At 40.2% G+C, this 26816-nt stretch overlaps 6 protein-coding genes, 1 long non-coding RNA gene and 1 other non-coding gene across 9 annotated transcripts; all 8 read right to left on the reverse strand.

The window, feature by feature from the left end:
- Window positions 1–1994: 1994 nt before the first annotated feature.
- Window positions 1995–2066, reverse strand: TRNAE-CUC (transfer RNA glutamic acid (anticodon CUC)). Its single transcript has one exon. It is a non-coding gene; the product is annotated as a tRNA-Glu (tRNA).
- A 630-nt stretch (window positions 2067–2696) lies between these two features.
- On the reverse strand, window positions 2697–3644 carry LOC145697587 (uncharacterized). The gene is made up of 2 exons (XM_081774808.1): window positions 3412–3644; window positions 2697–3063 (listed from the first exon to the last, which is right to left on the reverse strand). Exons 1-2 carry the CDS (start codon window positions 3642–3644, stop codon window positions 2697–2699), a joined length of 600 nt encoding a protein of 199 aa, XP_081630934.1.
- A 63-nt stretch (window positions 3645–3707) lies between these two features.
- On the reverse strand, window positions 3708–6922 carry LOC145697420 (meprin A subunit beta-like). 2 transcript variants are annotated; one of them, XM_081774622.1, is made up of 9 exons: window positions 6889–6922; window positions 6359–6847; window positions 5300–6309; window positions 4995–5222; window positions 4748–4946; window positions 4377–4705; window positions 4134–4317; window positions 3890–4071; window positions 3708–3824 (listed from the first exon to the last, which is right to left on the reverse strand). In XM_081774622.1, exons 1-9 carry the CDS (start codon window positions 6892–6894, stop codon window positions 3758–3760), a joined length of 2694 nt encoding a protein of 897 aa, XP_081630748.1. In that variant the 5' UTR covers window positions 6895–6922; the 3' UTR covers window positions 3708–3757. The 2 variants fall into 2 exon arrangements, with proteins under 2 accessions (XP_081630748.1, XP_081630749.1); XM_081774623.1 differs by lacking the exon at window positions 3890–4071.
- Window positions 6923–7143: 221 nt separating this feature from the next.
- On the reverse strand, window positions 7144–8240 carry LOC145696516 (L-rhamnose-binding lectin CSL3-like). The gene is made up of 2 exons (XM_081773564.1): window positions 7878–8240; window positions 7144–7800 (listed from the first exon to the last, which is right to left on the reverse strand). Exons 1-2 carry the CDS (start codon window positions 8188–8190, stop codon window positions 7217–7219), a joined length of 897 nt encoding a protein of 298 aa, XP_081629690.1. The 5' UTR covers window positions 8191–8240; the 3' UTR covers window positions 7144–7216.
- A 5950-nt stretch (window positions 8241–14190) lies between these two features.
- Window positions 14191–14523, reverse strand: LOC145700100 (uncharacterized). The gene is made up of 2 exons (XR_014134153.1): window positions 14429–14523; window positions 14191–14387 (listed from the first exon to the last, which is right to left on the reverse strand). It is a non-coding gene; the product is annotated as an uncharacterized LOC145700100 (long non-coding RNA).
- A 2923-nt stretch (window positions 14524–17446) lies between these two features.
- LOC145697099 (uncharacterized) lies at window positions 17447–20425 on the reverse strand. Its single transcript, XM_081774250.1, has 4 exons — window positions 20098–20425; window positions 19721–20033; window positions 17638–19679; window positions 17447–17593 (listed from the first exon to the last, which is right to left on the reverse strand). Exons 2-3 carry the CDS (start codon window positions 19959–19961, stop codon window positions 19579–19581), a joined length of 342 nt encoding a protein of 113 aa, XP_081630376.1. The 5' UTR covers window positions 19962–20033; window positions 20098–20425; the 3' UTR covers window positions 17447–17593; window positions 17638–19578.
- A 1569-nt stretch (window positions 20426–21994) lies between these two features.
- On the reverse strand, window positions 21995–23136 carry LOC145697588 (UNC93-like protein MFSD11). Its single transcript, XM_081774809.1, has 3 exons — window positions 22299–23136; window positions 22175–22248; window positions 21995–22135 (listed from the first exon to the last, which is right to left on the reverse strand). The coding sequence occupies exons 1-3, from the start codon at window positions 23134–23136 to the stop codon at window positions 21995–21997; spliced, it is 1053 nt and encodes a 350-aa protein (XP_081630935.1).
- Window positions 23137–23320: 184 nt separating this feature from the next.
- LOC145696280 (glycogenin-1-like) lies at window positions 23321–25151 on the reverse strand. Its single transcript, XM_081773283.1, has 4 exons — window positions 24693–25151; window positions 24389–24651; window positions 23772–24338; window positions 23321–23730 (listed from the first exon to the last, which is right to left on the reverse strand). Exons 1-4 carry the CDS (start codon window positions 25138–25140, stop codon window positions 23662–23664), a joined length of 1347 nt encoding a protein of 448 aa, XP_081629409.1. The 5' UTR covers window positions 25141–25151; the 3' UTR covers window positions 23321–23661.
- Window positions 25152–26816: the final 1665 nt, after the last annotated feature.

Genomic DNA, 26816 nt, shown 5'->3' on the forward strand with positions numbered 1-26816 from the left:
TAGAGAGATAATTTGACGCAAACTGGAATTTTGAATAATATATTTCGACGATGAAATACAAAATGTACAAGATTTTGAGAAATATACAATGAATACATAATGAATATGAGTTTGTACAAATTATAATTCGAAATAAACTGGCAAATTTCTCGGATATTTCTAGGAGTTCATTAGAAAAAGAATTTTTTAATAAAATTAACCTTCGTTGCCAATCTTCAGGCTGATTCGAAATGCTTAACTCTGACGATTGACTTTCGTCGTCGATATTTTCCGTTCGCGAATTTGTTTAAATTTTCCACTTTATAGTTCCACACAATTTTACAGAACATTGTAAGACGAAAGTGTCTTTGTACGTTTTTGACAAGTAGAGATTCATTGCAAAATTTCGGGTGTGAGACCCTTCAAATATCCAGAAAATGCTGCTATTTATCCTTTGACCCGCGGTTATAAGATAGACAAGGGGGAGTGAGAGACCTGGTTTGAGTTCTCTGGCCAGTTTTTTGATTTTCTCTTTCACTTCTTCGTAAGTAGGAAAATTAAATTTATGCTTAGCCGCCATATTTTTTGCGAATAACGCTTGCACCGAAGAGATCCGTCTCGATTACGACCTAGATTACCATCACTTCTACCCCCAAGCTACTCTTGAACCGCCGCGCTAGCTCACAGCTGTTATCTCATTTTCAAATCTGTACCTATTTGGACTCCTCACCTTCCATAAACTCGTTTTTTTGACAGCTCGTTTCTAGTTTCTTCCATTTTCTGCAAGCTTGGAAGAAATCATCGTCCATCTTGGCAAATGAGTTTCTAAACAAGCCGATGATATTTTCGACATGGCGAGGAGTCGTGTTAGGTTGAGCACACGTTTTTCTAGCGCGATGCTGATGATGATGGCCGTGTTCGACAAATTTTTTAAATCGGATGCAAGGATGAGTTTTTTGATTTTAGAATTTAACAGCTCAGCAGAAATAAGAGAGCGAACTTTACCTGTTTGACGATTGGCCCAGATATCAATAAATTCAGCTAGAAAGGGTTGACTGCCTTTAACGAGCATCATGAGTTATCATGATAAAGAGGGTGAAGAAACATCGTCGGTAGTTTAAGTTTCATTATGAGAATGCTTGTTGCGGTACATCTTTTCTCATAATCGTCTGAGAAAATACTCAGAGAAGAAGTGTCCCCCGCTCAAGTACCCCTTGCCATGTCTGTCCCTTGCGACTCTTTTGACAAGTGCATACGTTGTACTTTTACAAATTGAGGGTCTCCTTTCTAGGTCATAAAGGAGCTTTTTCCTCTATAACTTCACTGCGGTCAATTTTATTTCGTTGATGTTCAAAGAAAATAGTCGGTAATTGAATCAGAAATTGTTTTCATGAGAAAATAGTTTTAATAGATATTTATTTGACAACTTCTGCTTATTGCCCTGGCGGATTGCCAGATTCAAGCAAGTGACATATCAAATGCCGACTCTTTTGAGACAAGACTTGTTCGACTACCCTTATCAACTCAGATTTCGAGCTCTAATAAGGTTGTCTCTCCATTAATTTTTTGATAAAAACTCCAAGAAAGATCATTTTGTACTGAATATACGTAAGTAACAGTCAGCTTTCATCATCAACTTTACGTATACGGTACTAAAAATAACAAGAATGTCAGAGGCATTCGGCTGATTATATGCAATTACTTATGTTTCCTTCCGCAACTTTGCGGTCTCCGGAAAAAGCAGAAGCAGCTACAATTGCTACCGAAAACAAACAACGTGCCTCTTGTCTGGTTCTAAAGACTCTTAAAACCATCCAGAAAGCGGTATCGCCGAGAGCACCCATTATGCAAAAGACGCGATTATTCAGCAGCCGTTTCCTGTTCTGTATAACTCCAGCTACATATCAACTCGCAAATATTTCCGATCGTGAAATTACCGCTCGTCTAAACAAGCAAAACGGTAATCATTTTCTTCAGAATTCGAAGCCAAAAATGGAGAAAAATAAGAAAAAACCCTCCCGAACCGGGAATCGAACCCGGGCCGCCGGAGTGAGAATCCGGAATCCTAACCCCTAGACCATTCGGGACTTGCCCCGAAGCGAGAGAACCTGGTCTTCATCGAGCTAAGATTAAAATTCGGCTAGATATTATCAATTCTTTGGTAAAAATCAGCCAAAAATCACATGAATCCGAGTTCATTTCAAAGTTTGGTTATTTTGTTTTTTTGGTTGAAAATTCTAGCGTGAACGAAATAATGACGAAAAAATTGTTCGTTGGTAAAAAATATTAACGTTACTTTTTCGCGAAAAATATTCCCCCGACCTTCAGAATTCCGTCCTTTCATTCTCAAATTCCTTCAACTTGCTCGTTAGCGTGGGGCGGCAACCGCGTTTACGTCACTTTTTCACCGCGAAATTGGGATGTGACAGGTCCTGGCTTTCTATGAAAAATTGAGTTCTTCCGGCAACAGCCTGGCTTTATCGGCTTAGATTTCTATTTTCCAACGCATAAGAAAGTTCAAGCTCTGAAATCAAGGAAGACTATCTCTGTGGGCCAAAGACCTTGCAGTTTTTTCTCTTATCTTTTTATAACAAAACTTTAATCATTCGCTTGTACAAAATGAGATCAAGTGATTGCTCTTCGTCAATTCTTTATCTTCTGCTGCTCGAACTAGAAATCTAAAAAAGCTCCTTGACCCATTTCTCTGTCGCATTTTCTCACCTCGCGACGTCTTTCCTGCTGATTCCTTTGGGCTCATTCTTGAAGGCTTCAATTCTATCTCCTGGTTCGACCAAAAAGTCTCCCCCTGTTTTTTCGCCATCATTCAGTCGAGCTGCGCAGCAAATGGTCCAGTTGACTGCCGTATCTGTTTGAAGCAAAATCTGGCGCATCTCCTCCATATCTTCGAAAATATTGGTGAGGAGGGAGAGACCAAGGCGCGTGAAAAAGGGCTCTACAGAAGAAGCGTTGTCGGTCATGAACCAGGCTCCAAGGATGAGAAGTCGACTGATGTTGTTGAAATCCGCGGCTTGGATTATATGAGGGATGACTTTCGCGTAACCTTCCTTTATTCCACCACAAGGACTGAACGAAAACCGATAAAACTAGGAGTGAAGAAATTTTATTCGATACATAAATCAACAAAGACGCGAGAAAAGTAGCAGTAGCAACATGAAAAGAAACGGATTCATTTTTAATGTCATGAATGTTAACACAAAATGTTTATGAAAAAGGAAAGAATGCTAATGATTCATTTTACAACGTTTTAAATTGCAAGCAACCAACGGCAAACTATTCGAGATACCTGTAGTTATGACTCATTTTATGAGAAAAATAATTCATTTCATATTTGATGAATAAAATCTCGGTCTGTCCCTTATATACCCTTAGATGGCCATTTGGACGAAATGCTATCGATAAGATCAGACGCACCTGAAAGATCCGGGAAAGCCGCCCAAAGTACTTATCAAGATCTCGAGATCTGCAAAACCAGCTGACAGACTTGCTGTATTGAAGATATCGACCGCTCTGACTTCTACTCGTCTGTCAAAATTAGTGATTCTCCCATGCCGGACAAAAGCGATAACTGTATGCTTCGACTCTAGAAGCTGGTCGATGACATTTCTCCCTGTAGCTCCAGTGGCTCCAAGAACTCCTACGATCATGATTTTTCTCTTTTAACAACTCTGATTTGAAGCGGAAATGACTCTTTAGAAAATAAATAAATTAAATTCGAATCAAGTTATTATTTCAAAATTGAGCTTTCAGAAAAAAAAAATCAATAATCATCAGGAACTAGTTCTTTTTTGCTTTCCCGCTTCGTTTTCATCTCAGTTCTTTGTTTCCTTTCAACGGGCTACAGTAACAATTCTCTAATATAACTCAAGAATCATTTCGTTTTTGCCCAAGCCTGATAGCACAAGAAAGGTAAATAAGCGCGATTATAACACCAATTACAGAAGCAGTAATCAAGCAACTCCAGAGAATGATCAAACTGTCATTTCCCTGATCGACGTAGCTTTCGATAATCATAAGTAACTCCGTGACGCGAGAGATTTCATTTGAATTATTAATGCCCACAACATTGTCGCCCTGAGTAAGGGTTAGCCCTATCGATAAAAGCGGTAGCTCTCTATGTCTCTCTGTAACCCTGCCTTGATAGTTCGAGCTTCGGGACATCGGCCAAAGGTCATTTCGGATCGGATAAATCTAGCGGTGGCATCTTCGTGGTTCACGATTTCCATGGTGATGTACTGTTGAACTCGACTGTAGTAGTCGTCGAATCCGATGTCAACGAGGAAGTTGTACTCGGTTTCGCCGCTTGGGTAGACTCGTTCTCTAGAATAATTTTATGATAAATTTCTCATTCAAAATCTTTAGGAAATGCTTCGTCATACCTGTACCAGGGGAAGACGGTACCAGCCTTGAACTCAGTTCCGCTCAAAATCTCTCCGGTAATCGCAAAAGTGATAGAGGTAGCGGTTGAAATGGTCACGGACAAGCATCGCTCACCGTATTGCGAGTGGGGGATTGAAGTGACCTTGGCAGTACCACGTCCAGTGATAGAGCCGTCAGACTCGATGTTGAGGTCGTCGTCGTATTCTTGTTTCATCATGCATCGGTCGTACTCGCCGACCTCGGCCATGTCGCACTCAAGCCATGTTCCAGTGGCTTCGGAAATGCCGACAGTGAAGATCATCGAGTTATCGTATACGTAGTTCCAGTCCTGAAATCAACGATGAGAACACCCCTTTTTCGACGATCTTACTCGGTAGAAGAGAAGTCCATGGCTGATGAACTTGCTGTATCCTCGGTTAGTTGAGCCATTCTCAGAAGGATTCTCCCAGCCGCCATGAGAGGGTACGGTCGTGATCATTCGTCGCTGAGTCAGTCGGTCCTTGCATGGTTTACCCTGCTCCAGAATTCCCATTGTGATTTGCTTTCCATGAGCTGGGAAGGCCAAGGAGCTAGAATTTTTGAATCTTGTATAATTCAGGTAACAGGGGGTTTCTAACCTGTCATAATCACCGGCAACCAAGTAAGCATAAATGGAAAGATGTCCGTAGTTGGAGCTTGATGGCTTTGAGTTAGGGTAGACACTGATTTGCCAAGTGTAACCGTCCTTGTCGACGAAAGTAGGGGATCGTCGGGAGTTGCCAGCGTCGAAGAAGGACTGCCAATCGTCGATTTTCCAGGAGAACATCGCTTCATCAGAAGGACAATAGCCGGAGGTATCCATTTCGCTGGGAAAAGGGTTAGAAAAAAGAAGCGAAATGTACGATAGTGATATACCGAATATAAGATTGATAGTTAATCTTACACAACAGAAGTTTCAACAGCTGGTTCGTCCTGAACATGGGGGGCATGAGCTTTCATGCTCGCTTCAAATCGCGGGTTGACATTAAAACTGTTCGAACCACAAGTCAATCTTGAGTCGAGAACTGTATCGTCAAAGGTACTGACGAACTTGGCAGAAGTCAAGTCGGAAATGCAGAAATCAGATGTGTGGAGAATGAATCCTTCGTGCATTTTGGTATTAAGACCTGCGCTAGCTGAGATTTCCCAGCTCTCGCCGTTGAAAAAGATCGCATAGTCCTCGGAGGCGTGGAGATAGTAGGGTCGGTGGTGGACTTCTCCGGCGGCGAAATAGTCGCCGTTGATTTCTGGGTAGCGAGAGTTGCGGTGCATCAAGGTGAGAGAGGGGCAGCATTTTACGCTATCAACGCATCTGCTGACGACACTTCCAGTTTCATACCAGTCACCACCACTGTATTCTCTCCATGTTTTCTCAATATTCTCCGGGCAAAAGGCGACGTCTGGTGCTTCAACACCTCTTGAGCTGCCTCCCTTAGTCGATCCAATGAACCACGAATAGCTGCCTCGTCGGTAGTAAAGCCAGTCGCCACGAGTCTCATGGCCGTATCCGTATCTATCACCGGAAAGAGATCCATTCGCGTCCTTGACGTAGACACCGTTTCTGCCGCTCTGGTAGGTCAAGCCTTTCATTTCGATTTTGTTGCACCCGCAATTGGCTAGGTCTAAGTCGGCATCGGAGTAAGAGTAGAGGTTATTGAGCAAATCATTATCCGCCTTAGTGTAACTCGCTCGCTGGCCAATGAGATCTTGGTAGAAAGGATCTTTTGTGACAATGGTTGGCTTGCTCTTGTCAATCGCAAATCCTCCCTGAGAGTAGTGCATCACGGACATGTATGGGTAAGGGATGCCGAAGGTGGTCCACTGGTCGTCGGACACTTTTTCGAAGTTGTTGTACTTAGTTGGGTCGATGTTGTCCCACATGATTTCTACGTAGTCATCTCGATCTGGGCGGGACTAGAATTGGGAATGAAAATAAGGCTTTACCATCATAATCAAGTGTTACCTGGGCGTGTTTGATTCCAAGAGCATGAGTGAATTCATGCATAATTGTAGCCATGGCAGAGCAACCATCGGCGAGGGAGAGACTTTGTCTTCCACCGATTCTTCCAACTGACGAAGAGCATCCTCCACCAAGATAGATTCTGATCCAATCATCAATTGTTTCATCCGCAGCGCGGAATGAAACCAGGGATTTGGCTTCCATCTCTCGAATCGCCTGGTGTAGGGAGCCGACGACATTCATCGCGACTTGGGGTTCGACTCCGATGGAAATGAGCCGATTGGGCCATCGGTAGGAAAGATCGAGCTGGGCGTTGCGGTCTTTGTTGAGCGTACCGGGCTCATCTGTGATGATGTCTCCCTCGAAAAGATCCAGCCCGAGAAGCTCGTTGAGCTGGAACTCATCGAGATTTCCGTATTCGGCCTCGTTGAGGGTATCGTTGTTTTCATCTACAAGTGCGTACGCACTGGTGGCCAAAAGGCCGTTCAAGAGCTAAAAACTCATGTAAAATAAATATAAGATGGTATACTTACTTTCATGTTGAGAAGAAAACTCTGTGTGATTGAGAAAGAAGACCTATGAATTCTGACAATTTCGACAGATGCAAAAACTCCCGCATGAAAACCCGGATGTTTTTAAATATGTTTCTTCTCATCAAAATTCTTCAAAAATATGTAAATCGTAATCATTTAGGACTTGTCTTCGCCTGCCCTCTGTTTAGAAATTCTTATTTTATCATAATTATTATTGTCATCATTATTTTTTTTATAAATAAAGTAAACGGCAAGTTTTTTTATGAATATTTATTGATTTTTGAAGTATTTTTACAAAACAGAGCTGCGAACAGAAATAAAAAACGAATTAAGCACATGGTTTGTTTTCAACCCAAACTGGATCAGATCGGTCGCAAGTCCAAATGTTTCGTCGGTTTCCAGTTCGGTTTCCGCTTGTGCAAGTGGCAATGCACTTCTTGTTTCCATTGGCTTTGGTTCGGCATTCGACTTCAGAGCCTGCTTGGAAAACTGGCTGGGCATCGAGGTGGTCGCACTCGTTCTTGCATTTGAACTGGACGGTGGAGTATTTGGTGGTTCCTCGGCAGGGATCGCCGACCATTCCGTTGTTGAGTTTGATAGAGCAGGCTCGTTTGCCGTTGCATCGGTCGGACATGAAATCAGTCGCATCTCGGTTGCAGCCTCCATCGGGAACGAGGTAGTGTTTGTGAGAAGAGCCGTTGGGGTTGCAAACGTCCTGCTCTTCTCGACCGTACCAGGCGTCAACGATTTCGAGGACCTTGCCGGCGTCGCAGCTGATTCGTCGGTCATTGTTTCCTTGGTGGGAGTGCTCGCAAGAGATGGATTCTTTGACTGCATCTTCGACTCCCTCAGAGGATTCGCATTTGTAGAGGACCTCGGTGAACTTGGTGGTTCCGACGCAGGGATCCTTGACTGAAAATTACCGTAAGCCATGTCTCTTATCAAAAAATCCGTATTCTTAATATTGGTGCTGGAAGAATTTCACTTACTTTCTCTGTTGTTGGCATTGTAGTTGCAAGATCGTTTGCCATCGCAATCAGCAGCAGCGTGCTCGGTCACATCCAAGGAGCATTCTGGCCAGTTTCCGTAGGCGTTGCCACCGTGACAGGTATCAGCGTCGTTTCGACCGTATGTTGCGCCCATGACCCTGATGACTTTGTTCTTGGGGCAGGAGGCGCCGCCTTCGTTGGTACCGGTGGTGGCGAGGTGGTTGTGCTCGCAGTTGATGAATGACTGAGTCATGAATCGCTCGACAGCTTGGTCAGCGGAAGCAGCGACGAGGAGGGAAGTAAAAAGCTTCATTCTTTTTATTATATTTTTTATCGTTGTATTCACGATTAGATGAATAACCTCGGATTCGCGTTCTTTTTAAGGGAAAGAGGTCAACTTCGCGAACGCGAGGTGGTGCTGGGGATGTGGCCAGGAGATAACAAGCGCCCGGGCGATGAGGGCGCTAGTACTCTACTTTTCACGATTTTGCATTGTTGTGACCTCGTTAGCGCGGGCACTGGGTTAACCGCTGGAGCTCGTTTAAGCGGTTCGAAAATATGCGATTTAGGCTTTAAATTTTGTCTCAGATTTAGCTGTTCGTGGACAACTTTATTTTAAGTATTGCATCTATTCACGTACTAGAAGATATCCGTAGAGCATGAAAAGTAAGTGTTAGAATAAATTGGAAATGAAACCGATCATGTATATGAGTAACATAATGTCACTAACCGCCATCAGTTGTCGTTGAGGTCGTTGAGGAAATTGTCGTTGAGGCCGTTGATGTTTTTGTTGTTGATGGTGTTGTTGATGTTGGTGTCGAATAGCACCAATTCTGCCATGATTTCTTTTTACCAAAAATTTTTAAGGGATGATTGTTATTTTCTGTTACGCACTCATTTGTAGACGCTGTCCTAAATTGCTCCGTTAATGTTGTTCTTAATTACAAAAAAATAGTAACCATGATGCGCTTGTAGAAGTAAACAGAGTAATTCCATCATTTGGCTAAAGTTTGGCTTTATAGCGCACTTTCCAACTTCCGTATATCGTCGGAAAAATTGTCGAGTTTTCGTATGCATCATCTTCTTAAAAATTATTGTTAACCCAGGCCCATCCTTCAGGGCCTGCCTCGAATCGTTGATTTTGGGATTCGATCCATGTTCCATTTCGATTGCGTCGTATCAAGATTGAATAATTTCCTTCAAGGCAATAATAAGTACTTAAATTCAACTCTTTCCCTAAAAATTGGTACTTCTAGCTCCCAAAATTTTTGGACATTATCATTTTCTGCAGGATCGTAAATATATGAGAGGTTAGAGCTGCTACAGTATTGATTCGACATTGCCCATTTGAAAGTGCTATCAATAATCGCTCCATATATAAACTGATTTCTATTACAGTTTCCTGAGCAAGATCGCTGGTAGATTGGATATGACTGGTGACAAGAAGTAACATCAACACCGGTTTCATTATTATCAACTCAACGAATAAAAAATCCAGAGCCAAAGCCAGCTTCGTCATCGCCCTGATCGAGTCCGATAGTCAAAGTCCTCGGCCAATCTCCTTCCGGCAATTGATTGTAAATTCCAGTAAAATTGCTCTCATCCAAACAGTTATTTTCAGTGACCCACAGTTATCTGGATAGCAATCGTATCCATTAGTTGTTGTCTTGTAATTCGGGGTTGGAGGATATTCCATTGTGTTCAAATTTTCTGGCTGAATTTCCCAAAAAAGGCTTCGATCGTGTGTTCTAGAGGAGGGATGATTGCCAGAAAGTCTTGTATAATTTGAGCTTAAAAATGAAAAAACTGAATTCCCTGTCCTGTAAAAACCATTAAAGCAAGGTCCGTAAATTGAGGGAAAAGGCGAAGATGGATCCATATAAACTTCATCAGAAGTCATCTTGTCCTTCAAAAGCATCCACCTTCCAGTCTCGATTTGAAAGCTGAAGTACCAGTCGCCCTCCTCTCCATGACGAACATAAGCGTCCGGTCCCGGTTCGAAGAATTGATTCTGCAAGTACTCTCGATACGGGACCTGATCATTGTACCGAGTCATCATTGGCCGCTCCACATCCCAAAAATTGTCAGGCTGATTATTGTATCCCCAGTAAGCGTATTGAACCTCATCTTCATATCCAAACGCGCAAAGCTTCGGACCAAACGCCGAATTTTGTAACTCATCATCGTCTTACACCGGATAGATAAAATTGCGATCATTGAAAATGCTCTCGTAGCTTGGTATTCCTAGGACGTGAGAATCCCAGCAAAATTCAGGATTACCCCAGTCCACTGTTGAGTGATATTTGGCGACAAAGGTTTGGAACCTAAAGCCTGAATGAGCATAACCGTCGTATGTAGAAATTGTAAGCGTTTTCGGGTATGTTCCGTTTTGGTGAGGAATTTTATGATATTCTCCAGTCCAATCGTAGGCGTCATAGTCGCCATTGCTTGAAATATGGATACTGTCATAGTTGCAGGTATGCAGCGGCATCGTTATGTTATCCCAAGAATCATAAAATGTAGTTGTTGTGGTCGTTGTCGTGGTTGTTGTTGACGTCGTTGTTGTTTGAGGACTGAAGTCTTGGTAGTAGAAATTTTTAAGCTGGTATTTTGCTGCATCATGAAACGGATTCGACACATAAACTTTCAGCGGGCCAGAGGTATACGCTTGCTGGATACGAGCCCACTGCTTTTTGAATTCCATCAATTGTTACTTCATAATGTAGAGTTTCATTAACTGGCGTGACTTCAAGAACATATGTGCTCCATTGTCCTTCAGTGCACATATGATTAATGTCTTTTGCATGCCAACCAGGGTTGCTTGGATCATCGATGTTGATAAGAAATGTATTTCTGTTAAAGGGTTGAAAAAAAAACTGAGTTAAAAAAAGTCTCGTTAATCTCTTTGATTTGCCCACCCTAGCCTGTGTGGATGTCGGAGCATGGCAAAAGTCCTATCACCCGGTTTTCCCCAGTTGCCGCCAGGTGTGACGTGAAAAATATTCACATAGTCGGCAAGAGGAACATCCATTGTATGATTACAAAATGATTCGGCTTCATTATATCCAAAAGCTTCATTTTATCCAAAGCTTCATTGTATCCAAATACTTCATTTGATCCAAAATTTTTTTTGGATAAAATGAAGCAATTGGGTCAAATGATGCTTTTGGATATAATGAAGCCCGATTTCCAAAAACTTCAGAAATTGGATAAAATGAAGCCTTTGTATAAAATGAAGTCATTGGATAGGATGAAGCCACTGTTTTTCGAATCAAAAAAGTGGATAAAATGAATCAAATGGATAAAATGAAGCCGTGTTTTTCAAAGAGTAAATAACAAAGCTCGACTGGTCTTTGCTTTGAAATACTTCTCGACCCCCCTCTCAGAAATTTTTTCGAAAATTTTTCTTTGTAAATTCTTTTGAGATTCATTTTGAACAATAATAATGAATCATCCATCATGAGTTCATTATTAAGAATTTACCAAGAGGCGTCGGCCGCCCTTTTTAAAGCTCGGGTCGGGTCACTTTAAAATGGCTAGAATTATGGTCGGGTCGGGTCTTGTGGAGTCGGCCATTTTTGTAAGAAGGATATTTATAAGTAGGATATAAAATCCTACATTTTGCTTGTTCAAAAACCCACGAACCTAGTCATCAACCCTTTTTCTTTACTGCCCCAAAATTTTTACTATTTAAAAACTCACCAGCCTAGTCATCACGAACCGAGTCATCAACCCATTTTCCTTACTGCCCCAAAATATAGCCCGATTTCAATACTCTGGCAGAACCCACCACGAACCTAGTCACACGAACCTAGTCCTCACAAACTTAGTCGTCATTCCCCGAAAGTGGTCAACTTCATGTTAGAATCGACACTGTAAATAATTTTCCCAGGTCGGGGTCGGTTGGTTTATGTTCGCTTGGTCGGTTTGAGATTGTTTATCACGAAAATTCAAAAAATTTGCTGCAAAAATAATTTTTAATCATGGGGTGTTTCTTTGAAAAAGCCATTTATTTGATCGGTCTCTGAGACAGTTTATCGAAATTCATATTCTCAGAAATAATGCTTCCGAAGCTTCATTTCATCCAAATAAGCACATGAGAAAAAAATTGTCTTCATTTTATCCAGAGGCTTCATTTTATCCGAGGCATCATTCTATCCAAAGCATCATTTTATCCAAAAGCTTCATCTTATACAAAGCTTCATTTAATCCAATGACTTCATTTTATCCAATTTCCGAATTTTTTGAAAATTGGGCTTCATTTTATCCAAAAGCATCATTTGATCCAATTGCTTCATTATATCCAAAAAAATATTTGGATCAAATGAAGTATTTGGATACAATGAAGCTTTGGATAAAATGAAGCTTCTGGATATAATGAAGCCAAATCCACCCGGTTTTCCCCAGTTGCCGCCAGGTGTGACGTGAAAAATATTCACATAGTCGGCAAGAGGAACATCCATTGTATGATTACAAAATACGTCGATTGAAAATTTATAATGCGGAGATGCATTAATAGTCTTCAAATGCCGATTTGGAATCGGATATGACGGAAACTTGTTGAGAAACATCGTACATGATTCTAGCTCTAGATAAGTACATGGGTCTGCAAAACTGCCTGCAAAACGTTCATTATTTTCTGAAACTCTTTCGCCGAGCACAAGTTGAAAAATAAGCCACAAAAATGATCGAAAAAAGGACATTTTTCGAAATAAAAAATGCGAATTTCTTAATCGAGCCGCGTTTGATAATTTGGAGAGCAAAAATGTCCAAGAATAATTCGATGAGAGAATCAAAAATTCTGATTTTAAGAGAGCAATTAATTTTATATTTCAAAAATCATCGCTCAAATGTTTAAAATTACCGAAAAAGTGACCAATTATCAAAAAACTAAAACGGTGTCTCTTAAAAAATGAATGTTTTAAGCCAAAATACGCTAACGGACTTTATAAGTTTAGAAAATATTGGCTTGGATAAGGCTTAAAATATTGTATAAGAGAGCCTGCACTCCCAATATACTTTCGTCCACGTCATTTTATCAAATACAAGTGTCAGAAAATACCTGATAAAGGCGACGCCACACCTCTATCTTGGTCATTCTTGACAGATAGAGGATACTGAAATATTTTAGATAAAAAATATCTGTCGAAAATGCCTAAAATTGACGGAATAGAGGTTTGGTTTTATCATTTTTAAATCATGTATTGAAAAAAATGTTCATAAGAAATGACTTTTTTCCGAAAATAAGACGTAACGAACTCATATGAGTTTACGTTTATTGCTTTCAAGTAGCTTTTGAAAGCACTATTCAGCACTTGCTGCATTTTCCAAGAAAAACCCTTCGTTGCTTTGAGCCTCGAATTACGCCAAGAGGTCGGTTCTCGAGGTCCAAAGCGCTTGTTTTTGCATATCCTGGCATTTTGAACCCAGCATCACGTGTCTAGTAGGATCCATAGTTTGACTCTCTAACGAGCCTGTTATTATACAACTAACGCGAGTGCCGTTCGTAAACTATCCGGTGTAACGATATCAACCATTTTCTAATCATATTTTTAGTTCAACTTCATTATTATTCAATAAATGTTTAAGAGCCAGAGAAGGCTTTTAGATAAACTGGAGACGAATCACTCAACAACTTACCAAGTTGTTTTTATCGGAAGTTATGCTTCAACCGCAGTCCAAAAATAGATTCTGCCCCGGTCATCGGAAGCACTTTCGAAAACCGGAAAGGGTTACGAAACGGAGGAAGATATCGTTGATTCCATTATAGTCGATATTTAAGGCGATAGCGCCCTTTATTCTTAACAGAAAATATAAGTAATTTATGCACGAAAGTATCTTCCAGCTCAACGCGAACACGTGACGGTTAATTTTTGAGCTCTCAACTATAAGTATCCGAAATACCGCTTGCAATTTTTGTAAGTACACCAAAACAACCCTCCGGACGTACCCGTTTAGTGCCCTGAAAAGGTTATGTCAGCGAAAATAAATTCAAATTGAAGAAAGAAGCCATCTTTTAATAGCTTTTGTAAAACGAATGGCAACGCCTTTAAAAGTTTAGTATCAAAATAACGCGACTCCAGATTCTCGTAAGAAGCACGTTTTCTAAATATAATAAGATTAACTAAAGCAACTCAAAGCTGATAATGTCCAAAACAAACAGTTGGTTAAACCACGGATTCTTATGGTTTTAGTAACGTTCCAGCATCATGTTAAAATTCAACGCTGGAAATAACTCAAATGTTGAGGATTGAATTTGACCACAATAATTTGCCGCTGCTGACTATCTTTGAGAAGAGAAAGAAAGCAAAAATTATTTCAATTATAAAATTTTTATTTCAGTATTGTTTTTCCTCAATATTTGTTGGCTGCTTTTGCCAAGATAGCTTCAAGAGGAAAGAGTCGTTTGGAAGGTGCAGGTTTGGCAGCAGCAGCTTGAGCAACAAGAGCGCCGATGTAATCTCGGAAGTCCTCGTCAGCTTCTCTGTCTGCAAGACCACTCGATCTCATCTTTAAAAAAATTGAAAATGAAATTTAAAAAAAAATATTACCTGCATGGTTCCAAAATGTGCGGAAACAGCGACGAAGCAGCTCAAAAATTTCAAAAATTGCATATTATAATTTTTTTCCTTTTCTTATTTATGCGAATCAAATGATGATTCCAGCCTGTGCTTTCCTCACTTTTATAGCTTTTCCACGCGCCTGGGGGCGTACAAGAGGAGGAGCCGCCGAGGAGGTACGTTTTTGCAACCGCGGAGATGTATTATTCACCGATCATTGGTAGATTGAATTTGTAAGAGCTGTCTCTCGTCCATCAATCCCTATTTTATTTGTTAAAAATTTAAATATGGGCGGAGATATGGCAATATCATGTAATGAAATACTGTCGGCTGCTGTGAGACAGTAATTTCTCCCCTGTGGTCTTAAAAAACAGACCGCTACAGTGTTCTTACGGGAAGGAGACCGTCTTGAGGTGAGAGAATTGATAGAAAAGGTACATCTTAACCCGTTTTATTATTATTCTTATTCTTTCGACAATCAAATTCAGGGTTCAGCCGATTTATGGAACTGATGTTATGGATCAGGGTTTTGATTGGCCGGTAGGCTTAATACATCAATCTTATTGATTATCCAAAAATGCACTTCATAAATTGGTAAAATGGTAACTTTCATAAAGGCTTAACCTTAGCCCGCCAAAAGTGGATTTTCTGGGGTACCCGCCAAGAACACCATATATGGTGCATCCTCTATTAAATCTCTGCACCATATTTGGTTTATCATGATTTTATTAAAAATCTTTGCTGGAAAATAATTTTTTAATCAATATTGGTGTTCCAATCATGATACCAAAGTTCATTTAATCGAAAATTCTCTCAGAGAAGTTCATAAATTGAGGATCAGAGAAGCTGACCAAGGTAAACTTTCGTCAAAATCGCTGGGAAAAAGCTGGGGTACCCGCCAAAAACACCATATATGGTGTAGCAACAATTGTAGCTCGACACCATATATGGTGCATGGGCTTTTCGCAAAAATAAGGGTCTACCAACGCTAAGGTCTATCAGAAACAGGCCCAAAATCCCTTAAACGATAGATAATCGATCAAGCATCCTCAGCGTATCCTTAGTTTTCGAAAAAAAAAATCAACGTCCAGCGCAGTGAACAAATACTTGACCGATTCCCGAGTTGTGGTGTACCTTGGCGGGCTAAGGTTAAGGGTGTCAACAACGATCCAATAAGGGTCTGTCTAATGATTCGACCAATTAATATCTTTTTATTCAGCCTTTTAGGATTCCAAATCTTTTTCAGATCTGAAATATCTCATCTGGGTCAGGAGATACGCACCATTCTATAGGCGCGCTAATGCACTAGCGCTCAGTAGAAATGCACTATTAGAAATGCCATTTTTCAACTTTCGTTTTTATATATTAACCAGTATATTTTCTGAAAGCTTAAAAAATTTCCTTTTCAATGATACCCATATCGATAGGATCAGGCAAGTTTTTCAAGGTCAAACAGCGCTACAAAAGTCGCAAACAGCTGCACTTTAGCGCCGGAAAAGGGGATTAAGGGATTAATCAGTACTCAATCTTTGCGCACCGGGGGATTGTGAAGGGATCAAACAATGATCGCTGCGAAAATGAAAAAAATCGATCTGCAGAAACTGCACTAGAATCGACTTCAAAATTTGGATAAATCTTACTTCAAGATAATGCATGAAAAAAGATGCATGCAGTGAAGTTTTCAGAAATCCCTCAAATTTACTTTGTACAAAAGTGTTTGAGCTTTCATATCGTGAAAAAATAATTGAAATTGAATTACGGGAAAGTACCTAAACTATTGTTACAAGTTTGGCGAAATCCTGCATTTGGAGTTTCTTTGAAGCCGCGGTGGGGATTATGGGATTAGTATTTCAAAATTTCGTCAAATTTTCTTTGTAAATTAGGGTTCAATTGAAAAAATGAGAGGAAAAATGAATCAAAAGCGAATCGGGAAGTAACTCAAACTATTGTTACAAATATGGCCAGAATCGTTGTTGACACCCTTAAGTCCGAAATTCACAAGAAGTTGACTCAAGACTTGACCTAGTTTTCACAGAGGAGCCTTTTTGTTATCAGCTTGTTATCTCATCATTGGTTATGAATATTCAACCCCTATGGTATGAGCGAACGCTGATGTTTTTTCAGAATGAACTTCATCATCAGATAACTTCTATTTTTTTCTTGTCAATAATTCTGAATTCTACAGAAGACGAGTGCAATGGATTTTTCCATTGTTTTTCGAAGCTGTAGTTTTCGTAGCGTTACTAATTCAGCTCAAACTCGAGGAAATGAAGTGGTTTGGCAAGTGTTCCGCGCTGACTTTCGCTGATCAGTAGGCATAAGTAGGGATGGGCTTGTCTTTGCTTATTCAGAATAAGACTGTAGAAGCTCAATTTGCGGCATTGGTGACATAAGAGCGTATAAGAGGCATAGTCCACTCGTGGAGGCCGACGAGTTCGAAACGTCAGCAATAAAGAATAATCCATTAGTGCAAATAAGTCTCGATAAAGGAATTAGTTCGGCAGAAAATGACGCAAATTTTTGTTAATAAAAACAATATTAATGGACCTTACTATGCAATCTCCAAAAAACATGATCTTTGATGCCTAAGATATCATTAACTTAATGATTCATTAAGTATAAAACCAGATAAATCAATCAGAAATGCATTACCATCTTCCTCCTTTTTTGAAAATTAATGATTGTAAGAAATATAGAATATTAGAATAATGTCGATTCAAGGCGCCGAGTCGTCGAATCGAACATGAATAGACAATTTTAACGATATTTTTTAACCTGAAACTAGCTTGCTTTGTACCGAAAATTCTCAAAGATTAGGGCAATGTCAAATGCCATCGTATCCTTACAATCATATGTTCACACCCATAATCGGCTCAAACTCCTTCTGGTTGATCCTTTTTTATGGACATGATTTGCTTTTTACATGTGTTCGATAATAGGGATTGATCATAGCCGGCAAGTTGGGATTTGTTTATTGGAGAATCTTTGTTTTACAATATTATCCAGCAATCAACAAGGAGTTCACTCAGTCGTCAGGTAAATCTGTTAATTTGCCGCTTTCTCATTCGTTCAGGATCTTTTTGGGAAAAGATCGGAGACAGAAAATCCATTTGTAGCGTTCTCCATGTTTCTTCGAGAAAAAATCAACATCAGCGTCTTTGAAACATCATTTAACCCACTCTTGACGGAAGCTCGCTTACCTGGAGACAGTAAAAAGCTATGCCAGTCAAAAATAGCTTCATGCATCCAAAGAGCAATCCTGCAATCATCGAGCCAATCGAGAATATCGTCAAAACAGCAAAAAATCGTATTGTGTATAGTAATCACGCATAAACAGATGTGGTAAGAGGAATATTCCCGAGCACGCGCGATAACTTATACTATGGATGACTCTTAGCAGCCTTAGAGTCAAGGTTATGGTTTGGGTAGTATGTAAGCAAGTGCTCATCACCTACACACTACCTAGGGGAAATATAAATGAGCTTATTCTAGGGATGGAGGGCGGGTGAGAATTTTGAGAGTTGCATAATTCTCGGCTTCGCGAGTTTGGATACTCTCAAAATTCTCTTAACTTTTCCCCTAAGAATATTATAGCCCTTGGCTATAATTTTCGGAACTGGTTTGCGTGAGTACCGGACAGCCGCTTAAATGACTCGCTCTCTTACGCCCGTATCACCTCCCACTTCTTTTCTGGGTCATGGCGCTGTCGTTTCCCTGGCTGCTTATCCGAGTCTACTAGCGCTTGCACTGATTATCCGAATCCTATATTCGTATAGTAATCACGCATAAACAGATGTGGTAAGAGGAATATTCCCTCCCCTACCATTTTTGTTATTCTCATCATTTGGAGAAATTTTCTAGCCTTTTTATAAAAAGGAATTTACCAGTTTAACTTTTAAGAAAAAGGTGAGAATGTTTTGTTTATCAAGATGCTAGATTTATTATTTTTTTTTTAATAAATCTGCATCTAAGGAATCGTTTCTAGTGCAGAGCATAGTCCTTTTTTCCTTAGTTGAAAATTCTTTGGCTTCGCCATCTTGCCAGCTCTGGCTTCCGGAAAACGGAAATCAAAATTTTTAGGCGATTTTCTAAAGTTTGCACTGCGTGCGCTTTTTGAACCTGCCTAGATGATGGGCGCTAGTTAGCAAAGAGTTCTCGTCTTCAATGTCACAGATCTTATAATTTGATCGAAGCATGATACTCGGTGAGAAATGCGTCAAGCCGAGTGCAGGGAGATGCAACACGCCCACCGCCAGGAGTTAACTCCTGCTAAGACAGCTGCAGGGCCAAACTCGAGTGAACTGGTGGCAAATCATGGAGCTTTCGGCGTGTGATGACTGAGCCAAAATGGAACTAAATGCCATATGGAGAGGCTTTGTACCTCCGAATTTCGAGAAAAATATTTTCAATCGGTTGTAAAAACCTTGAACTCGGATTTTTAGTTAAAGTCTGCGCAAATTTAACGCGCGACTCTTTTTTTTTGTACTTCACGACTTCTAGCGAGAGTCGCTTTGTATTGCGAGTCTTATTTTTCTCGTTCCTCGTTGAGAACTTCTTTCTACGAGTATCTTAACCGGCCGGAATCAGGCAAGTGGGTCAAGATTTATTTTACACAGTCTGAAAGAATGAACTTGGTGAAGCGGTTCTGAAGGTGTTTTAGAATGAGATTTTTAAATTCTCTTTTGCACCTTGTTCAGGAAGACCTGAAGTTTTTACTTTTTGCCTTCGAATATTTGAAACGAGGCCTTTTAATTATTGTCCCAAAGACTTTCTTTTTAGTCTGCAAAAGACTTCGCTTTCCAGTCAAGAGACTGTATAGTTTAAAGTCAAGAAGACTTAGGTTTAGAGTCAAGAGACTGTTCAGTTTATAGTCTTGAAGAGACTAGGGGTAGAATAAGCGGTAAATCCAAATGATGGTCTACCTAAGAGTGTTTTGAGAGTTGCATAATTCTCGGCTTCGCGAGTTTGGATACTCTCAAAATTCTCTTAACTTTTCCCCTAAGAATATTATAGCCCTTGGCTATAATTTTCGGAACTGGTTTGCGTGAGTACCGGACAGCCGCTTAAATGACTCGCTCTCTTACGCCCGTATCACCTCCCACTTCTTTTCTGGGTCATGGCGCTGTCGTTTCCCTGGCTGCTTATCCGAGTCTACTAGCGCTTGCACTGATTATCCGAATCCTATATTCTTTTAGTAGAATGGCATATTGTGCGGTTTCGTGAACAAATGGCATCACGTAGTCTATTTAATAGAGTTCAAGAAAGAAACTTTGAAAAGTTCACCTTCAGGTAAATCGAGGCCAAGGAACTTTTCCAACGGCTTGACTCCTTCCTTCACATTAAAAACCAACAACCGTTCTTTTGGAATAACAGTCTGAACGTATCTGACCCAGTTGATGTAGAACTGTTCCCAGTCAGAAGACGGCCATGCCCAGAAATTGTCGAGATCGGAAGTCAGCTGCTGATTTTCAGGGGCGGTGGAATTTCCCTTTTCGATGCCTTTGCCAAGCCAAGATCTTGCCATTTTTCGCTGATAAGAGACGGCGAAGACAGAGGCAGGATGAGCGGTAAGGTAGAAGATATTCGTCTAGAAGCCCTAAAATGGGGTAGACAAGCCTTTACGCCGACAAAATGATCAAACACTTTGTTTTTGATCTTACCTCTCTATAATGCTGCATAACTGTATTTTCAAAAGACTCAACCCATTTTTTCGGACTGTCGCGGATTCCGAGAATCACGCTTGCATCTGGAAATGCATCGGCCAGCTCTTTCACCATGAAGCAAGTCGGGATATCCGTGCTAGAAATATACCCTCGATCTTTTACGAATGAAATTATCGAGTCAACATCGTTGCGATCAAGGCAATCGACCCAGAAACCCTGGTCATTTGAGGTGTAGCATTGCGAGCCATGATAGCTAAAAGATTTTTAAAAAATTTGAAGAATATCTCTTACCTGGGAGCAGGGATGTACATTCGCAGAAATTTTTGCTTTGCGCTGCGCTGCGATTGCGGATTTTTTTGTGGGCGATTTTGCGCTGTTTTGCGCTGCGGAATCCGAAAATCGCGCAAATTGCAAAATTTTGCGCTGTTTTGCGGAAAATGGTAATTTCTTGATTTTGCGGAAATTTTGCGGATTTTGCGCTTTTTGTGGAATTGCGGATTGCGCAAAAACACGCAATTTGCGTAATTTTGCGAATTTTGCTGGATTTTCGCGCATTTTGCGGAAATTTGCGGATTTTGCGCTGCAGAATGAAAAATCCCGCATTTTGCGCTGTTTTGCGGATTTTGCGCTGCGAATGTACATCCCTGCCTGGGAGAAAGACCGTTGTCTTCGAAAAATTTGCGAGTCGATAGAGTTCCAGTTCTGCAAAGACCACCTCCGATTACTTTCATTTCTCTCAACTCTTTTGGATAATAGGTCGGGTTTGCATTTTTTACGACAATCAAGATTCAAAGATAATGAACTTTGGCCGAAGTGAGTCATTTTAATGAAAAAAAGCAGAAGAAAAAATTTAAAATCAAAAGTTTTTAATAAGAAGTTGAATCGATCTTCAAACGAGCATTCTTCCTTGATTTAAATAAGGAAAAATATCCCATAAAATTCTTTAAAGTACAGTCAATGAAATTTCTTTTATTATAAACGACATTCAAAGGCAAAAAAATCAGGGTTTTTCGTTTCATTTCATAAAATCATCAGAAAACAGGTTTCATTCACGAAGGATAGGCTGATAAAAAATAAACTTTTTATTCAAATATAATTATTTTTCTCTTAATCATTCGGGAAAAATCTCTATACTATTTGCTTCATTTAAAAAATAATTTCGAGCACATCCCTCATTCATTTATATAAGAGTCATGCAAGATGTTCAACTTTCAAAACATATGTCACTAATGACGGCTGCAGGTGCTTTTAGCTACCTCTATCCCAGCTTGCCTTAAGCGTCGGTTAGGGTAAAATATGAAGATAGCCAGATAATATTCGACGATTGATATTATCTCAAAAATATGTCCTGTATTTACAGAAAAAACTTAAAGAGCTTTTTGCTTAGAGATTTCTTGCTTTTGGTAGTCCTCTATTCCATTTGCTTGATGTTCTCGAGTGGCATGCTGCTGTAAATGATCATGGTGAGAGCTCCACACTTGTTTTAGAATACTTCCGATCACTAAAGTTATCAAAATATATAAAGATTTTTTTATCTCCTTACTTTTTCGCTCCTGCACCTTACTGTACTGCTTTCGCTCTTGAAACAAGAGATACAGAACGAGAGGCGCGATCAAACAAACCAAAAACAAAACTTTTTGAAACTGTATAATTTCTTCTCTCATCAAAAAAGTGAAATATGAAAAAGCCAATTTTAAGTTGAACAATGAACTCGATATCGATCGAGGGTAAATAATGTAGATCCAACAAAAATCCAATGCATTAGCGGCTCAATCTGCGCGATGCATGTTTTTAATTTTAAAGAAAGTTGATTGAAGTTGCCAAAAAACTGCGCACAATACATCAAAAAGCTTCGTTTACGCGTTTTCTTAAAAGCGGATTTATTTGAATACTATTAGGTTTCAGGAGTTTTTGAAAATCGTAGAAGTCTAAGATCAAGTTTTGAAAAGGCCAGTAACGCCAGAACCATCATCGACAACTGTATCAAAAGTTGATTGTAGAGTGTTACGTAACCAGTGTAGTAGAACATCGCAGTCTTAAAAAATATTCCCACTTGTTGTGAATAAAGTTTTACCTGTGCAAGACCATAGTTAACATTCCAAACAGTCATACCACCAGTTGTTTCAGAGCCGGTAGAAAACATCGTCGCTAGAAAAAATAGTTGAATTAGCAAAAATAACCCTTTTCAATAATATTACCAATAGCAGCTTCGGGGAGCATACTGAAAATGCTGTCTGTGATTCCAAACAAAAACGAGCAAGTTAAAATTATTCCAATTGTCGGATCAACCAGCGGATTTTCATAAGCGCTAGAATTCGTGCAATCATTTGGCATGAACAAGAATATCAAAGTGTTGCCCAAAAAGAACAGTCCTCCAGCGACGAGATACAGGTACGCCCTTAGATTCTGCACTCGATGGCTGAGTTGGAAGAAAGCACCGGTTACTTCTCCGACGCCGACGATGATGGAAGAAATGCCGATGAAATGAGGAGAATCAGAACCGAGTGATTTTGAAGCGCCAACACAAGTGGGGTAAATATTCGTTACAAAGCCTTGCTCGATTCCGCCGAAAATCGCTGCAGGAATGATCAGCTGGGCTCGAATATCTTTCCCGGTTTTGAAAGCTGCTTTAATTTTTTCCATTGGTTTCATTTCATCCTCGTCCGATTGAATCTCTTTTATCATCAGCGTCAAAAATGAGCCAAGAAGACTGATTCCAGCGGCGATCGCAATTGTAGAGATTTGCATCGACTTGGAAATCTCATCCGCTCCTCCCCAAGCAAAGAAGACGTAGAAGTTGCCAAAGAGATTTCCAGACTGAAGCCCGATCCAGAAAAAGCAGGTGTTTCGATGGCCGGTTGTTTCGGTGGAATTGACGCCGAGGGTGATTCCAGTCACGACCCAGATGAATGCGGCTCCGAATCCGCCAATGACAGACATGATGTAAAGGAGGATGGGTTGAGGACTGATGTAGGTGGCAATGTACGCAGTTTGAAGAAGACCACCGATGAAATAAGTGTTTTTTCGACCTATCATTGCTTTTCGAGGATTTTAGGATTATAGGACGAATGCCTTGTCTGGGAATGACAGCTAGTGCAACTTTGATTTGTGACTCGTTAGGCGGTTATTGTTATTTTGCCATTATCTTTAATTTGAAAAAGCATTATGGTTTCCCTGATTTGTTGAACTTAAATTTTTCATTTTAAAATCCTGGTTCCTACAACAGGAGAAACGAAAAAGCAGCCAATTGCATTCGCCACGCTGAGAATTCCAAAACTCAAGAAGCTGCTCACATTATCTCCCGTCCTCTCATTATATGCTCTGATAATCGTCTCGCTCGTACCAGCCATGGTAAAGTACCCGGTAAACATAACCATGGCACTTATCGACAACCATATTATATTTTTAAGTTTCTCGTCCATATTTGGCTCTCTTGAATTGAGAAGAGTTTTTTCGTTTATTTTGACACATTTTGAAGCACAAATTTGAAGATCATGAACAAAAGTTTCATAGAAAAGACAAATATCAGAAGGTCTTTATTTATTAAAAATCGTACAAAAATTAGATTCTTATATCAAATTTTGGAGCAGGTTCAGAACTCCCCAGCGCCATCTGAGCATCAAGAGCATCCTAAAAACTGATCTCGAGCCGTTTTCGAGGCGAAAATTTACCTGGACAAGGGCGAAACCGGATTTAATAGATCCATCTACAGGAGTCTGGGCTTCATCTTCAGAAATTTGAGTGATCGAGATTTCAGTTGAGTCTGTTGTTTCAAAAAGCGACCACCATAATTGCCAGTAGCTAGCAAATTCGCTTTGTGGTGCGACTCTAGAAGTCCACGGCTTAGTCGATCCAAGAAAGTGAACAACTTTGACTTGGTCTTTGAACTTCTGAAAAGCTGGTGCATAGGCATAAGTTGCTGCGGCATGGACGTTGTAACCAAAAGGGAGGATTTTGGAAGTAGAAGCGGTAGACCAGTCGGAGAAAAAATCATTCAAGAGGCCTTGATCGCCCCCGTCAAAGCTTCCCTGGTTGTTTGCGAAGTCAAGAAGAGCGGTGAACGTGTCGATCGATGGTTTGAAGACAAAAACGCCAGAGTTGAAGCAACTTGGCCAGCCACAATCAGCGACAGCAGAGAGCTCATTTCGCTGGAAAAGATCGTCGATGTTTTGAAGAACGAGGGTGTCAGCGTCGAGAAAGACCATTTTCGTGAATTGAGTTAATTTCCAGCAGTGGAGCTATCATGAAAGAATGGGTAAGTACAATCGTAAAAACAATCAAGACAAACCTTTGTTAGAGTAACTCCAAGTTCTGGACGCTTGAGAAGTGCGAGCATTGCATCATCATTTGAGTTCAAGACATCGACAATAATGACTTCATCGAATTCTTCTTCGAGTTGGGCTCTTGATGAAGCAGTAAGATTGTTGCTAACCAAGCAAACAAGCTCTGCAGCGGTTTCGACATTTCGAAGAGATCTAGCAAGAACCAAAGCGCCGGAGGCATAGCTGTCAGTTGTGGCGAGGGTAACAAAGCCAAATCGGTCAGGAACAGCTTAATTAGAAATTGTGTCTCTTTAATTTATAACGACTTACATTTTGAGGCCTTAGGAGCTTCTTGGGTATCTTGAGGATTTTGTAAAGACGAAGAAGGGATTACAGAGTTTTCTGGAACTACGGGAGGAGAACTTGGGTTTTCAGGGGACTTATTGTTGGTTTGAGAGGGTGAAGATGAGCTTGTATCTTGAGAAGGAGGAGGACAAATAGGGTCAGAGTTGTTTGTCGAAGAACTTGCAGAGGAAGGAACAGAGTTGTTAACGGAAGAAGAGGGAATTGTTGTAGGAGATGAAGGGGAAGGATTTGTTTGTGGAGCGGTTGGTTCTGTAACAGGGGTTGTTGGGTAGGGATTCGGGTTGGCTTCTTTTGGCCGTAGAGCTTCCGGAAGAACCACTCGGTCTCCAACTATAGTGAGAGAAAAAGGATTGCCACCGAGCTCAGTGATAAGCGCGGATAACTCCTTATTCAAAGCGATCAAGTCGTCCATTCTAAACAAAATGACATATTACATCTCTTAATTGGTAAAAATCTTTGTTGGATATGAAAAATCTCTTGTCAAATGAAAATAATTATTTACGAAAATAAACAACTAGATTTAATTATATAGTCCGGCTGATCGTTAAAAAGATTAGGTGAAACAAGTTGCTTGTGCGTAATTATGTAATCGGAGCATGCTGAAAGAGGAAAAAGATGGACAGCGCATGATATGTTTTATTGTCAGGACTAATTTTATCTCAAAAGAAGGGCAAAATGAAGGAGGAATTTGACAATGGTAAGGTCAATTTTGAAGCACTCCAGATTCCATTAAAATCTGATCCGCGAGCTTCAGACTTTGATCGGGCCTATTTGCATAGAGTGCAATTATCTGAATGATGATGTAGATCGTTGTTACTCCAACAAATATTCCGCCGGTAAAGCAATGCATCTTCTTGACGCCAGTATCGCACATGTTGTAACTTTCTTCAAAAACAATCATTAATTTTCTTGGCCATTATTACATAAAAATCATACCTTCAACTTCTGGACATGACACGGGCATGATCCGGCGATAAAGTGGTTTCAAGAACCTTGGTATTCTCACTGACCCATTTCCGTCACTGAGGTAGAGGTAGAAAATCGCTTCCAGAAATGACCAAAGGCAAATTATCGTAGCATAAACAAAGAAACCAAACAGAATCGGTTGTTTTCCAGTTCCAGATGGAGCCACTCTCTAAAATTGTCCTTGTTGATTTCAAAAGTTGAATCAGCTCGTTACCTGCTCAATCACGCTCAGAAGAACAAGCAAAGCAAGTTGAATAGTGACGACAACTCCTAGTCGCTCCCCATAAGTTGCTTCGATTGGATTTATTTGAGAAGAAGGAGCCTTGGGGCCGAAAAAATTAAAAATGAGATGTTTTAATGACTTATGCTCGCATAAAAATCGAACAAGAGATGTGTATGTTTATCAGAAAAAACTCGGTGTAAAATGTCTTTTCTCGCCATTTATGGTCCGCCCGTTTGCAAGCAAGACATTTTGTTCTAGAACTTTCTTATATCGATCCTTTTCCTGGAATCATAATCGAAACTGCAGCGATAAAGCCCAATAAGTATAGCGGGAAAACGACGTTTTTCATTTCATGGTCGTATAAACGCGCGGCGGAAAACCCGAACTCGAGAAAGTAATCTGTTGAGCCGACGAAATTCATTTGCTCCTCAGTTATAGGATAATTAGGTCGCGCAAAAGACAGAGGAGAATGAACCCACCACTTGTTGTGAAGAGTATTAATAGCTGCTTTGTTCAAAATCGTTTGATTTCCAGTAAGAGGAACGCTCGAATGATGATGATTAAAACCACGAAGAAACCTTTTTTCTACCTGTTGCCCCGCAATTCTAATATGATGGTGCAAATATTATCATCCATTGGATAAAACTGAGAGCGGATGACGCAATAACTTTCGATCGTAAATCTCTTCCAGGCCATGATGTCACCACTCGGCATCAATCGTATTTTCGACGGATTAAAATCATAAGAACTTCCGTCAAAATTGATCAAATTTGCATTAGGAAACCAGATTCTATCACTTCTTATATCAATAGGTTTTGTCGTGATATTTGCTAAGCGATTGTCTCTAAGTCAGTTTTTCAAATTGAAATTTCAAGAGAAAAGGGACTTTTTTCTAACAA

Source organism: Oikopleura dioica, chromosome 2, assembly GCF_907165135.1.
Source record: "Oikopleura dioica chromosome 2, OKI2018_I68_1.0, whole genome shotgun sequence".
NCBI classification, from domain to species: Eukaryota; Metazoa; Chordata; class Appendicularia; order Copelata; family Oikopleuridae; genus Oikopleura; species Oikopleura dioica.

What these genes read in the sequence shown, in the direction of transcription:
- LOC145697587 (XM_081774808.1), bottom strand. Translation starts at nt 3,644, where the DNA reads ATGATCGTAGGAGTTCTTGGAGCCACTGGAGCTACAGGGAGAAATGTC. An exon ending in GGCTTTCCCGGATCTTTCAG is followed by an intron (nt 3,064 to 3,411) that starts GTGCGTCTGATC and finishes GTTTTCGTTCAG; the next exon opens with TCCTTGTGGTGGAATAAAGG.
- LOC145697420 (XM_081774622.1), bottom strand. An exon ending in GTTGCCGGTGATTATGACAG is followed by an intron (nt 4,947 to 4,994) that starts GTTAGAAACCCC and finishes CAAAAATTCTAG; the next exon opens with CTCCTTGGCCTTCCCAGCTC. An exon ending in TACCTTTCTTGTGCTATCAG is followed by an intron (nt 3,825 to 3,889) that starts GCTTGGGCAAAA and finishes GCCCGTTGAAAG; the next exon opens with GAAACAAAGAACTGAGATGA.
- LOC145696516 (XM_081773564.1), bottom strand. Translation starts at nt 8,190, where the DNA reads ATGAAGCTTTTTACTTCCCTCCTCGTCGCTGCTTCCGCTGACCAAGCT. An exon ending in CAATGCCAACAACAGAGAAA is followed by an intron (nt 7,801 to 7,877) that starts GTAAGTGAAATT and finishes GGTAATTTTCAG; the next exon opens with TCAAGGATCCCTGCGTCGGA.
- LOC145697099 (XM_081774250.1), bottom strand. Translation starts at nt 19,961, where the DNA reads ATGGCAAGATCTTGGCTTGGCAAAGGCATCGAAAAGGGAAATTCCACC. An exon ending in TGGCCTCGATTTACCTGAAG is followed by an intron (nt 19,680 to 19,720) that starts GTGAACTTTTCA and finishes TCTATTAAATAG; the next exon opens with ACTACGTGATGCCATTTGTT.
- LOC145697588 (XM_081774809.1), bottom strand. Translation starts at nt 23,136, where the DNA reads ATGATAGGTCGAAAAAACACTTATTTCATCGGTGGTCTTCTTCAAACT. An exon ending in GCTCCCCGAAGCTGCTATTG is followed by an intron (nt 22,249 to 22,298) that starts GTAATATTATTG and finishes TATTTTTTCTAG; the next exon opens with CGACGATGTTTTCTACCGGC. An exon ending in TTAACTATGGTCTTGCACAG is followed by an intron (nt 22,136 to 22,174) that starts GTAAAACTTTAT and finishes ATATTTTTTAAG; the next exon opens with ACTGCGATGTTCTACTACAC.
- LOC145696280 (XM_081773283.1), bottom strand. Translation starts at nt 25,140, where the DNA reads ATGGACGACTTGATCGCTTTGAATAAGGAGTTATCCGCGCTTATCACT. An exon ending in AGCTCCTAAGGCCTCAAAAT is followed by an intron (nt 24,652 to 24,692) that starts GTAAGTCGTTAT and finishes TTTCTAATTAAG; the next exon opens with CTGTTCCTGACCGATTTGGC. An exon ending in TTGGAGTTACTCTAACAAAG is followed by an intron (nt 24,339 to 24,388) that starts GTTTGTCTTGAT and finishes CTTTCATGATAG; the next exon opens with CTCCACTGCTGGAAATTAAC.